Raw genomic sequence first — 13,528 nt, forward strand, 5'->3', positions numbered from 1 at the left:
GATTTTATTTTCCGGCAGGACTTGGCACACTGCCCACACTGCCAAAAGTACCAGTTTGCTTGTATAATATTCAAATTTTCTGAGACACTGACTTTTGGGTTTTTATTGGTTGTAAGGCATCATCAACAATCAAATAAATAAACACTTAAAATAGATCACTCTGTGTGTGATACATCTATATAATATATGAGTTTCACATTTTGAACTGATTTAGGGGGGTTGAAGGATCTACCTCCCTGAAAGGACTTTTGCTGGGTGGGATGTCTGGCTTTGCTATATTCCCATTTAAACTAGCCTAGTGAAACCCCTGAGGCAGAGAATAAAGAATGGATGGCTATTCCCTCTAATGCGAGCCTAAATATGAGGTCATTTAATAAACAACATAAATTGCTCTTAGCTCTATAGGACAGAGTCTGAAATGAGTCATCAACATCAAGCAACAACCCAATTCCCACTGGTACCATATCACCCCACTTTCATACCATTTTAACATCCGGAAAAGGCCCTTATTAAACATGTGCTAGCTACTTAAAACCCCCCACCACCTCTTAATCGAAATGATGGCTAATCCGCTAATTCATCCAGCTGCAGAAAAGGACATCTGAAATCACAGGCTAATCTTTCATAATGGCTCTTTTGAGGGAATGATTAAGAAGCAGCTCTCTGAAGATTAAATTCGGGGCACATCTGCTGACATTGCTAACTAATGTTTTTTTATGCTAAAAGATGCTATAGCTGTAACTTCAGCAGCTTGTTATTGGTAAAGATGATGAGAAATAATATAAGCAAGAGGATAAAGAATTGTGAGAAACAAAAAAAAAATGTTTGGTCAAGTAATATAGGTATCCAGTGTCCTGGCGCTATGCTCAGGTTAAATTCACCAATTTAATCATCACATTCTGTATAAATCACAATTTATAGTCTTATTAAAGAAGAAAATCAATGTGCTATCAAATGAGCCAATGTCTTAAAAAAACACGTTCCTTAGAATTAATCATGATTAATTTCACTTGATATTACTGTAGGAAGTTGGTGTAATGGGATGGCAAATTTAGATAAATTGTCTATTGGTTGTATATAGAAGTTAGACTCCTATAAATTAAGAAAACCACAGAATTATCAAATAACTCCACTGAATTCTTGAAGAAAACTTGTAATATTATTCATTATGTATGTTTTAAGTAACAATACTGTAAGAAATTGAATTAATGGTATGACAAATGCAGGAAAAATGCTTATTTGGATGTACATTGACCAGAGTTTAGAGTCCTATAAAACATGAAAATCAAAGGTTTATCATTTTACACCACAACATTTCTGAAGACCTCATTCTCATGTTTTTAATGTAGGTGTTTCAATTAATACTACTATAGTAATTTGGAGTCACTTATAGTCAAACCTAGGAAAAATAATTATTCGGTTTTGCATAAACCAGATTTTGGAGTCCTATAAAATGGGCAAATCAGTGTTATCAAATGACATCATTAAAGTTTTGAAGAAGACTTTCTATAGTATTAATGACATAAGCATCATGCAATGTTTCTGTTGCTTTTTGGAGTGAGGAAGGGTCAAACAAAAACACATTACATTATGCCCAATACAAAAAAATGCCCAATGGCTAGCTTTAAAGAAAAGAAACAATTAATCAAACGAAAATCATTTTCACATTCAAACCCTTCCCACTCCATCCAGCTCAGTGATTCGTCTCTGACCGCAAGACCCTCCAGCGTATTGTGAGGACAGCTGAGAGGATCATCGGCGTCTCTCTCCCCTCCATCACGGACATTTACACCACCTGCAGCATCCGCAAAGCAACCAGCATTGTGAATGACCCCACTCATCCCTCACACGAACTATACTCCCTCCTGCCTTTGGGAAGAAGGTACCGCAGCATCCGGTCCAGCACGACCAGATTCTGCAACAGCTTCTACCCCCAAGCCATCAGACTCCTTAACTGCAGAGACTGAACTGATGGTTTTTCTGTACATGCACACACACTCTTACCCCACTTACCCCAGAAAATGGAAAGCACTAAAAACCCTACTACCTCACTGGACTCTATTGCACACTGTGTAATAGAGTAATTACTACCTCACCTGGTCTTTTTTGCACACTGCAAAATTTGCACACTGTCTTGTTATTTATTATTCTTTGTCTGTATTGTGTTGTATTGTCTGTCTGCACTTTTGTACTGTTGCACTATTGTTCTGTCTACACTGTGTTTATGTGCACCATGGTCCTTGGAGGAACGTTGTTTCGTTTCACTGTGTACTCTGTATATAGCTGAAATGACAATAAAAACCACTTTGACTTTGACTTTGACTTTGATTCATATCAGAGAGTGATGGTGTAATATTCAGGCTCAAAAGCCCAGAACTGCTGACTTGCACACAAGACTGTAAATAATCACAGCGGTTATTCATTCAACTGTCAGAGTGGAGAGCATGAGAAGCACTTGAGTAAATCCCACTATCAGCGACAGCCATTCCTGCCTCGTCTCTGGATTCTGTGTGAGTCTGTGTGAGCTTTTGTTCCACAGTAGATTAAATACTGTTTTAATATTGAAGCATTAATAGAATGAATAGTGTGGCTAAACATGAAATGTGCACAATCTCTACTTATCTTCTGTGAGTTGATTTAGCTTGTCTGTGGAGGATCTGGCCCTTTTGACCGAGGTGCTTGTTGTTTCAGTGCAACTCCCTTTTGGCTATTTGTCCTATGTGCATCATCAGGACCTTACCACTAAAGTTCAGACATGCCACGCTGCTCCTGTGCTCTCTTTACTGGCATCCTGGGGCTGAAAACACTTCTGCTGGCCTACAAAGCTAAAAATAGACCTCTGTACCTGATAGCACAGGTCAAAACTCACTGGTTGACCTTAAGTGTCCCCAGCATAGGGTCATCTCTCTCTTTCTTAGGGAGAATTTATTTTGTTGGATTGTTAATACTATTATAATATTATTATTAATATATTATATATATATATATTATTTTTATATGAATATTATTAACCATAGCTAGCGTTGCCACCTTTCAGAAATGAAAATAAGGAGTTAAATTCAGGTGTTACAACTTGTTTTCTTATCCGTGTAGTTATTCCACCTTAACTTCTACATCTGCATGGTTAAATGTATTAATATTAGTGTGAATCTCGAACATGGAATGAAACTCTGTGTGAGGAGCAGTGTGGGGACAGTAGATTAGACTCATCCTATATCATTTTCATCATTTTATGTCCTATATCAGCTTCAAAAATAATTCTTATTATTTTATATTATAGTTTTGGTAAGTGAAATTGTACTTCACGTGGTTTTTCTGCAAAATGAATTTTTTTTTACTATGCAAAAATATTTCTGTTCAGGCAATAAAAGCTTTGAGAATAAAAGGTAAAGCTGATTGGACAGTTGTTGTGTTTGGACTGTTTGAATTGAATGTGTTTAATTAGTCATAGAAAGTTTTAATTCTTAACTACTAAATGCTTGTAGTAGTTTAAGGCTAGTGGTGGCTCAGTGGTTAGGGGACTGGACCATTAATGACAAGGTTGTGGGTTTGATACCTGGGTTTGGTGTGTTGCCAGTAGAGCTCCACAGATCACATTTTATTAACAAAATTTTCTTTTTTCACAGGTCTACTGGATACCGCATGCACCAGCTGTTTCACCAGTGGCGGAAAATGCTTGAAACACATTCAACCATTTTAAAACTAGCTGTGACTGCTCTGGATCGCTAGTCCTATCTTCAAGCTGCGTTCCCCAAGGAACCACCTCTTTTTGGGCGATTCCCTGTTTTTTGAATATTGCCCCATATTGCTCTCATTGACTCCCATGTTACCCATCTTTTTTCAGAATTTCAGGCCTCACATAGCACCTTTCCATCGACATGAACCTAATTTTGAACTGTTTCCACCAACAAATGCAGGTTCCGAAACCAGAAGCATTGGTTTGCAGCAGGAATTAAAGTATACTGGTGGAAAGACTGAATGGAACTGGTTCAAGAACCAGAGTTCTTTTGGTGGAAAACACTAACAGTGCAATTTCCCACCCATCCCCCACACAGACTCTTTACCCTGATGCCTTCCGGCAGAAGATACCAGAGTATCCGAGACTCCACCACCAGATTCTGCAACAGCTTTTGTCCTCATATCATCAGACTCCTCAACACACAGAGACTGAACTGTACACCCCACGCCTCCTCGTTCCTAACTGTATTACCATATGTTCTCTACCTCAGTAATTGAGAGTAATTGTAGTGTTAGAGATCTATTTAGCACAATTTGTTGCATGTTTGCATATTATATTGTACTGTTTGTTCCATGTTGCACAGCGATTCTGGATGAACATAATTTTGTTGCACTGTGTACTCAGATATGTGTGTCTGTATTTTTGTACATATATAATAACCATGGACATTTGAGTGTCACTGAACAGCTTACATAATTAAACATAACAAATAATTAGTCTTTCAGTTTCTTATGCAAAGTGTCTTTGGGTAGGTGTCTTAGAAGACTGGTGAGGCTGGTGCTAGGTTAGGGTAACCTTAGGGTAACCTACCTTATCTTAATAATATACACAGAACAAAGTCCATAGGAACCCTGTTCCAAATATGGACATATCAACATGACGCCACCTACAAAACGACGCCCCGACTCTAGTGGTCTGTAATCAGTCTGAAATGGGGAAACCAATTAAAAAGTTTGTTTTTGAATGTAGGGGGTCTTTAAACAGAGCGTGTAGGTCAAACATGTGCACCATTTCAGCCGCTAATTCAGCATGCAGTAAAGTAATTGCCAGCACATGGCCGCCCCCAAACACAGAGCAGTTGAAAGGGCTGTGGCTGGTGACAGGCGTGGAAATGAAGGGCTGAGAGGACGAGGGACGCGCTGCTCTGAAATGTCGAAGAGGAGCTGAGTTAACAGTGGGGGAGTGAGTGGGCCGTTAATTAAGGAAAGAAGAAAGGAGAGCGAGAGACATGAAAACAGGCTAATAAGAGGAAGCTAAATAAGGCCTTCACACAGCAGTGGCAGCAGCAGCAGCCCGTGAGCGTGAGTCAGCAGGGAGCTTTAGAGAAGAGAAGAGCAGACAGAAGCCTGATGCAGCGTGGAGGGATGATCAGAGAACTTCCTTTCAGACAGCAGTGTCGCCGAGGAGGAGGAGGAGCCCAGAGAAAAAACAGAAACAGTTCTGTTAGGTTTATGTTTTGCAGCTGTGGTTGAAATATAATTTAGTAAAAGTTTATTTTTTGATGCCAAGAGACCAAGGAACTCATCACTTCCTAAAATAATCGCCATTTTTGCCTAAATCATCATAAATATACCTATATATATATGCATATATATATAGGCTCAGTATTGTGTGTGGCCTACACGTGCCTGTATGACCTCCCTACAACGCCTGGGCATGCTCCTGATGAGGTGGCGGATGGTCTCCTGAGGGATCTCCTCCCAGACCTGGACTAAAGCATCCGCCAACTCCTGGACAGTCTGTGGTGCAACGTGACGTTGGTGGATGGAGCGAGACATGATGTCCCAGATGTGCTCAAAAAAGTGCACAGGCTTTATTGTGCATATATTTATTTATTGTGTGTGTAAAATATTTGTAACTTGGTAAGACTATAGTAAAAACAAATTATTCTAATGAATACTAAGAAAAGGAATCTTTATTCTGAGTCATGTTTCTGTGAGGACCAGAAAACAAGTGTGACACAAACCTCTCAACAACCTGCACATGATTTTAAGGTAAAACAGGGCTTAAAATAAACTAGTCTATCTGCTGTCAGACAAATGTTGGCTTGACATTAAATAGTGTGTTGTGGCATTAAATAATGTGTTAAATGTTTTGTATGAAATAAGTTCAGTTTTGGGCACCAGAAGCGTAGGGGGCAGTGCTCACTAGCTGACATATTAATGTTGTTTAGCATACACACTTTAACCATTATTAAGGTAATAAATACATGCACTAAATTAACAGCCCATAGCTGTATTGTTTTAAGATCATCAGAACACAATCATGGTTAAGCTATACTATATTTTCAAAAGAGAGTGGACACCCCTTCTAATGAATACATTTAGCTAAGACAGACATCCCAAGTTGCAAAAGTTGATTTCAGGGATGTTATTTACTGTGGTAAACAAAATCAAACAAATCTTTTAATCTTGTTATCCTACATAAAATAAAATAATTTATGAATGGCATTATGACTTGGAAAATCTTTATCCCTGATGGGTCAAAGTAATTATAAATGACATTCAGCCAAAATCAAGGTCAAAGGTCAAAATTAAAAATTTTTAATTGATTTCTGAATTTTAGCTGAAGACATATAAAATAACTTGTTGTGGACGTTTTTAAACGTAATATTTATAAATACTCCCATAGAGGGTTAACATTTCATATTTAAACACATTGTACTGAGCGAGTCTCTGCTTCAGAACTCGTGACATCATCACCGGAACTTTAGCTAGGATACAGTGGTGACATCACCAGCCCACAGTATATAACGTCGCTGTCCTATGAAAAACACTTATCTCCATTTTTGTCGATTTTCAGTTTAGTACATAATTTGAACAGACAAACTGTCTTTTACACTGTGTCAAAATTTCTTGATGAACGGACCAATAGAAACTCTTCAAAATTACCTGAAATAAACTGTTTTTACATTGACTTCCATTGAAAGTTTACAAGGTTTTTTCCCTCTCCTGTAAAGTTGCTGTTTTGGAGATAAGTGTTTTTCATTGGACAGCGACGCTCGCACCTCAGTATTCAAATCAGAGGGTGTGTCTACTATTATTCTAGCAGCACTTCAGCTCCTGTTCTCTGTACTGAGATGGATTTCGCAAGAGAGGAGAAATTTATTTTTCCAAAAATTGCGCCCTGGGTCCATGACCTTCCACTAATGAGGCGCAAGACTAGAGGTGAGCCGTGGTATCTCTACGTGCCCCGCCCACCACCAGCAAAACCTGCTGCCAGAAACACCGGCAGCAGGTTTCGCCCAATCAAAGGGCTGGGACAGGAATGGAGCGGGGTCTTAACAACATGGCTGCACATAGCATTATAACAGACAAACCAGCACAGGTGGAGAGAGCAGTCAGGAAGAAGCCCAGTAAGATCAGGGCAGCTCCTCAGGCCATTGGGAAAGGTCAGGGACTGGAGCAGCCACTGGTGCCACCATCCCTGACCAGTGAAGATCCCATCAACAGGCCTGAGGAAGCTCTCGGCCAGCCACTAGGTCTGCTGCAGGATGAGGAATGGTAAGATTTCTGCTACAATTCTAACAGATCAGTGATATCCCTTGTAAAATAAAAGTGTATTTAAGGAACATCTTCCAGACATGTTTAATCTATAATTCTCTGAATGTTTTGGTTGTGAAACAGGGAAAGGAAGGTCGAGGGACTGAGGCTTGTGCGAGCTCTGGCTGAACATCACTCTGAGGTGGTGCTGCCAGAGCTCCACTACGTCTGCAAAGCCGTCATCGCGGAGGTAAGACTTTATAACACACTTCATACACACTCTACAGCAGCTTCTTCTGTGATCTGATACGATTCAGAAACTGATGGAGTTGAACAGGCTGAGGCTTAGTGTGCTGCTTCTGTTGTCTCCACTGTCTCAGGTGAAAAACCTCCGCTCTATTGTCTCTCGGGACGCCATCACCACTATGGCGCACCTTTTCACTCACCTGCAGCACAACATGGACAGTGAGGTTGAGGGCGCTGCTCACACTCTCCTTCATAAGGCTGGGGAAACCAGCCTTTTTATAAGGCAGGGTGTGGAGCTCGCCCTCAGCACTATGGTGCACCACTGTTCGCCTGGCCGAGTCCTGCGAGGACTGCTGGATGGTGGACTCAGGTAAATGTATATTCACGTTACTTATTCATTAATAGATTTAAAATGGAAACTAAATGAAGGAAGTGCCACCAGGTCATGTGATCATGTGTATCTGACTGACTGTGTTCGTTCACTCTCTTGTGTTCAGACACAGAAACCGGGTCACCAGGGCCGCCACTGCATTGAGCCTGGTGAGGCTCCTGCAGGTGGTTGGGGTTTCTCGTGTGCTGACTGGCAGGAAGAATTGCCGGCCCCGTGGCATCAGGGCTTCCCAGTCAACCAGCTGGGAATGTCCCGCCCCCAAACAAGCCCTGCAAAGCTTGTGAGGGGTTCGCCCAGGGCCGGCCGGCGTCCCCCAGTCCACCCTTCAGACGTACGGGTCCCGTCTCCATCACTGTGATCAGTTCTGACTCTGTCGGCTTCTCTGGAACAAAGCATTTCACACCAAACCCACTCTGAACACCTGAACACTGAATAACATCTCAACCACACTGACTAAAAATTTAATTTAAGATAAATTTAAGTACTTTAACTCTGTTTCAAGATTTAAATGTTACAGAGAGTAAATAAGTGAACTACATTCTTCCTTTTAGTAAACTTTACTTAATTTCTGTATACAATATTACCTAATTACAATTACTTAATTTGTACAATATTACTCGAACAGGTTATGATACATAATATAAGTCCTGAAATTGAAATATTTATTTTAAATTTCAGGACCTATAATATATGATGTATCAAATTATTTGAGTAATGTTGTATAAATTAAGTAATTGTAATTAGGTAATGTTGTATACAGAAATTAAGTAAAGTTTACTAAAAGGAAGAATGTAGTTCACTTATTTACTCTCTGTAACATTTAAGTCTTGAAACCGAGAGAAAGTTACTTAAATTTATAATTTTTTTCATTGCAAAATAAAAATCCTAAAAAAAAATCATTGTCTCTCTCATTATTACAAATAAGGGATATATAAATAAAAACCGCATACATAGGCAGTTATAAACAGACAGACAGATAGAAAGTAATTTATATGTATTATTATATTACTTTATAATAATAATAATAATAATAATAATAACAATAATAATATTAATAATAAAAATGTATATTACTATTAATAATATTAATATAATATATATCAACAATAAGTAGAAGTAAAAAAAGTTTAATGTTTTCAAATAGATTAGATTTTTGATTATTTATTTAGTCATATGTATCTTTATGAGTATTTTATCAATACCAAAGTACATTCTTTAGTAATTTAAATATCAGAATATGTATAATGTTGTTGATTACAACACATTTCTACGTTTTTAGGGTGTGATAGTGAATAAATGCTGCATATTTGGCAGTGCTGAATCAATGTTTGTGGTTTGATTGAGCGCGCTGTTTTGGGGGAGGAGTCAACAAAGACGTTCTTTAAACTTGTTTGTTAATTTTCACGTTGTGAAGCTCTTTGGGAAACACTCGCAGAACTGACTCGTTTTTTACTCACGTCATTCGTTAGTTCATTCGTAATTTAATATATACTTATTTATTTTGATGTGTTAAACTACAATGTCTCCGGGAGATCACTGGACACTGTATTCCTCACAAATATAAACATTTTATATCTGTAAAAATAAATCTGTAAAGAAATTATTTCTCAGATTTCTGTGTATTTTGTGTCAAAATGTTTATATTTTTAAGAAATACAGTGTCCAGTGATCATTACATAAAATATTATAGTAAGTGGGGTTTAACTGTTTGGATGACCTGACTTCCTTTCATCATAAGTTATAAAAAAGGCACCAGCAAATACTGTTCAATTTAAGTAAAAATGACCTCATGGTTCAAAGAGTGTCTCTATAGTTATGCACATAAAAAGTTACATTCTCAATATATTTAGTTTATATTTTAATTATTTGTTGTTGCACACAAACATATTTCAATTAATATTTAATTAACTGCATTTTATAAGAGAAAGTGTTCAATGCTAATGAAGCATTTCAAGCTTTAAGTTTGACTAACTGCTTTTTGGATTTTCCCTTCAATAAAAACACCAGAACAAAATAAAATATACCACTGCTGCAGGTGCCCCGCCCACAGGTGTTGGGTCTGTGGTGAACATGGCCCAGAGGAGCAGTGGTGGGGGTCCCTTATTTTAAATTCTGAAAGGTGGCAACCCTACTGTAGACTGTAATCAGTCAGCGGGTGCACAGTTAATCAGACACCAAATACCTTAATTATTACTTAGTTTGGTGATGGAATAGTGGTGCATACACACAGCCCAGTAGCAGAAGCAAAAAAATACTGATTCAGCCGTTTATCTATGACACTACGCTTGACAATTTATTCTCATAAATATGAAAATCAAAGTCAAAGTCAAAGTCAAAGTGGTTTTTATTGTCATTTCAGCTATATACAGAGTACACAGTGAAACGAAACAACGTTCCTCCAGGGACCATGGTGCACATAAACACAGTGTAGACAGGACGAAAGTGCAACAGTACAAAAGTGCAGACAGACAATACAACACAATACATACAAAGAATAATAAATGGAGGGGATGATGGAGGGGAAAGAAACGCCGATGATCCTCTCAGCTGTCCTCACAATACGCTGGAGGGTCTTGCGGTCAGAGACGGTGCAGGTCCCAAACCAGGCAGTGATGCAGCTGCTCAGGATGCTCTCAATAGTCCCTCTGTAGAAGAGTGTGAGGATAGGTGGAGGGAGACGGGCCTTTCTCAGTAGAGACGCTGCTGGGCTTTCTTGGCTGTAGAGCTGGTGTTCAGGGTCCAGATGAGGTTACCTGCTAAGTGGACACCAAGGAACTTGGTGCTCTTAACAATCTCCACAGAGGACCCATCGATGTTGAGCCTGTAGTCAACAACGATTTCCTTTGTCTTGTCCACATTCAGGTGAAGGTTGTTGACTGTACACCAGTCTGTCAGCCGCTGCACCTCCTCTCTGTATGCTGACTCGTCGCCTTTGGTGATGAGACCCAGCACGGTTGTATCATCGGCGAACTTGATAATGCTGTTAGAACTGTGTTTTGCAGCACAGTCATGAGTCAGCAGGGTGAACAGCAGAGGACTCAGGACACTGCCCTGGGGGGCCCCAGTGTTCAGTGTGATGGTGCTGGAGGTGCTGCCCCCGAACCGGACTGACTGGGGTCTCCCCGTCAGAAAGTCCAGGATCCAGTTGCAGAGGGGGGTGTTGAGGCCAAGCGAGCTTAGCTTCCTGATGAGGTTCTGTGGGATGATGGTGTTGAATGCTGAACTGAAGTCTATAAACAGCAATCTTCTTCTCCAGGTGGGTGAGGGAGAGATGAAGGGTGGTGGTGATGGCATCGTCCGTGGAGTGATTGGGACGATACGCAAACTGCAGGGGGTCCAGTGAAGAGGGCAGTTGTGTCTTGATGTTCCTCATGACTAGCCTCTCGAAGCACTTCATGATGATGGGTGTAAGTGCAACGGGACGGTAGTCATTGAGGCAGGACACTGTGGACTTCTTCGGCACGGGGAAGATGGTGGTGGACTTGAGGCACGTTGGGACAGTGGCACTGCACAGGGAGATGTTGAAGATGTCCGTGAGAACATCTGTCAGCTGGTCTGCGCACTCCCTGAGCACTCTGCCGGGGATGTTGTCTGGTCCTGCAGCTTTTCGTGGGTTGACTCTACGCAGAGTGTTAACTCACGTCCACTGCAGTCAGGCACAACACCTGCTCGTCCAGCTGGGGCATGGTCTTTCTCACCAACGTGTTGTTTTGTGCCTCAAACCGTGCATAAAAGTTATTCAGGGCATCAGGGAGGGAGGGATCACGTTCACAGGACGGTGGCATTGTCCTGTAGTTGGTGATTGCCTGGATGCCCTGCCACATGTGCCGTGCGTCACCCGTGTCCTTGAAGTGGCTGTGGATTCTCTGGGCGTGTGCGCGCTTTGCCTCTCTGATGGCTCGTGACAGGTCGGCTCTCGCTTTCCTCAGGGCCACCTTGTCACCCACTCTGAAGGCGGAGTCGCGGGTCCTCAGCAGCGCACGTACCTCAGCAGTCATCCAAGGCTTCTGGTTTGGGCGTGTGGTGATGCTCTTGGAGACAGTGACATCATCAATACACTTGCTGATGTAGCCAGTGACTGATGCTGCATACTCCTCCAAATCAACAGAATCGCCTTCAGTAGCAGCCTCCCTAAACATGTCCCATGCAGTGCACTCAAAACAGTCCTGAAGGGCAGAGATGGAGCCTGCCGGCCAGGTTTTCACCTGCTTCTGAACTGGTCTGGAGCGTCTGATGAGTGGTGTGTATGCTGGAGTCAGCCACACACACATGTGGTCCGAGAACGCGAGGTGGGGGCGGGGCTCCGCCCGGTACGCGCTGGGGATGTTTGTTTAAACAAGTTCCAGCGCGCTCGCTCCTCGCGTTGCAAAGTCCACATGTTGATGGAATTTAGGGAGCACTGACTTGAGATTTGCGTGATTGAAATCTCCAGCGATAGTAAACAGTCCGTCTGGGTGTTTGTTCTGCAGATCGCTGATAGTCCGATAGAGTTCACACAGAGCCTCTTTAGCATTAGCACCAATGCTAGTGCTGGGTGGGATGTAAACAGCAGCTATTAGCAAGGCGGAGAAATCCCTTTCCTAAATAAAAAGGTCTGCACTTGACTATCAGGAACTCCACCAGCGGAGAGCAGTGTTTGGCGACAGTCACAGCGTTGTTACACCATTCCGTGTTGATGTAAACACACACGCCTCCACCGCGGGTCTTCCCGGATAGAGCTGCGCTCCTCTCCGCTCTGAACGCGGTTAGCCCGGCTAGCTGAATGCCGCTGTCCGGAATGTTGTCATTCAGCCACGATTGCACAAAAATTAAAACACAGCAGTCTCTGACCTCACGCTGGGTAGTTCGCTGGAGTCGGATGTAGTCCAGTTTATTGTCGAGGGAACAGACGTTTGCTAGAAAGAGCGATGGTATAGCCGGCCGGCTAGGACTAGCCTTTAGCCTCGTGCGGATCCCGGCTCTCTTTCCGCGCTTCCGCTCGCATCGCTTGCGATGGCACTTCCGCTGGGCTCCAGCGTCAGGAAACACCGCGGGCTGGCGGCCTGGGTCTCTTAGCAGGTTAAGCTCAAGTAGCGTCTGCAGAACTTCGTCTGGTAGCGTGTTTTCTGGCTGATTAATCCGCTGTAGCAGGGTCTGGCGGTGGTAGAACATGTGCACGGGTGTTCCGATGCACATATTTGCAGGAAATAAACGGAAATAACGACAAATAGTTACACAAAACACCATTTATCGGACCCGGAGCGGCCGCTGCGTGTTAACGCGCCGCCATCTTGGGACAGATCATGTAGGAATGTAATTATGTTAAGTACAAAATATATTTCATTTTAACATTTGAATTTTTTAATCATGTTATTTGCATGCCACAATGGGGAGTACACCAAATGTTAACACCTTTTGTAGGAATCAGAGAGAACATCATTAATTTTACACAAGCTTTATTAAAAAAACACAACAAAACCTGAACGAGACCACTTTGGTGGTCTCGTATTTTTATTCCATTTCTAATGATATGAGGGGCCAGCTTCACTGAGGTGTGAAAATGATGATCTCATGCTCCCTGAATCACTCTTTCACAATTCCAGCCCCATGAATCCTGACATTGTTATCTTGGAATATGGCCTTGCCATCAGGGAAGAAAAAATCCATTGATGCAATAACCTGGTCTATATT

General features: G+C 41.6%; 1 protein-coding gene across 1 annotated transcript; it reads left to right on the forward strand.

The window, feature by feature from the left end:
• The first annotated feature begins 6,775 nt into the window (after positions 1-6,775).
• Positions 6,776-8,142, forward strand: LOC111195452 (TOG array regulator of axonemal microtubules protein 1-like). The gene is made up of 4 exons (XM_049471987.1): positions 6,776-7,242; positions 7,366-7,471; positions 7,602-7,837; positions 7,965-8,142. The coding sequence occupies exons 1-4, from the start codon at positions 7,007-7,009 to the stop codon at positions 8,140-8,142; spliced, it is 756 nt and encodes a 251-aa protein (XP_049327944.1). The 5' UTR covers positions 6,776-7,006.
• Positions 8,143-13,528: the final 5,386 nt, after the last annotated feature.

The sequence above is a fragment of the Astyanax mexicanus genome, chromosome 24 (genome assembly GCF_023375975.1).
Source record: "Astyanax mexicanus isolate ESR-SI-001 chromosome 24, AstMex3_surface, whole genome shotgun sequence".
NCBI classification, from domain to species: domain Eukaryota; kingdom Metazoa; phylum Chordata; class Actinopteri; order Characiformes; family Acestrorhamphidae; genus Astyanax; species Astyanax mexicanus.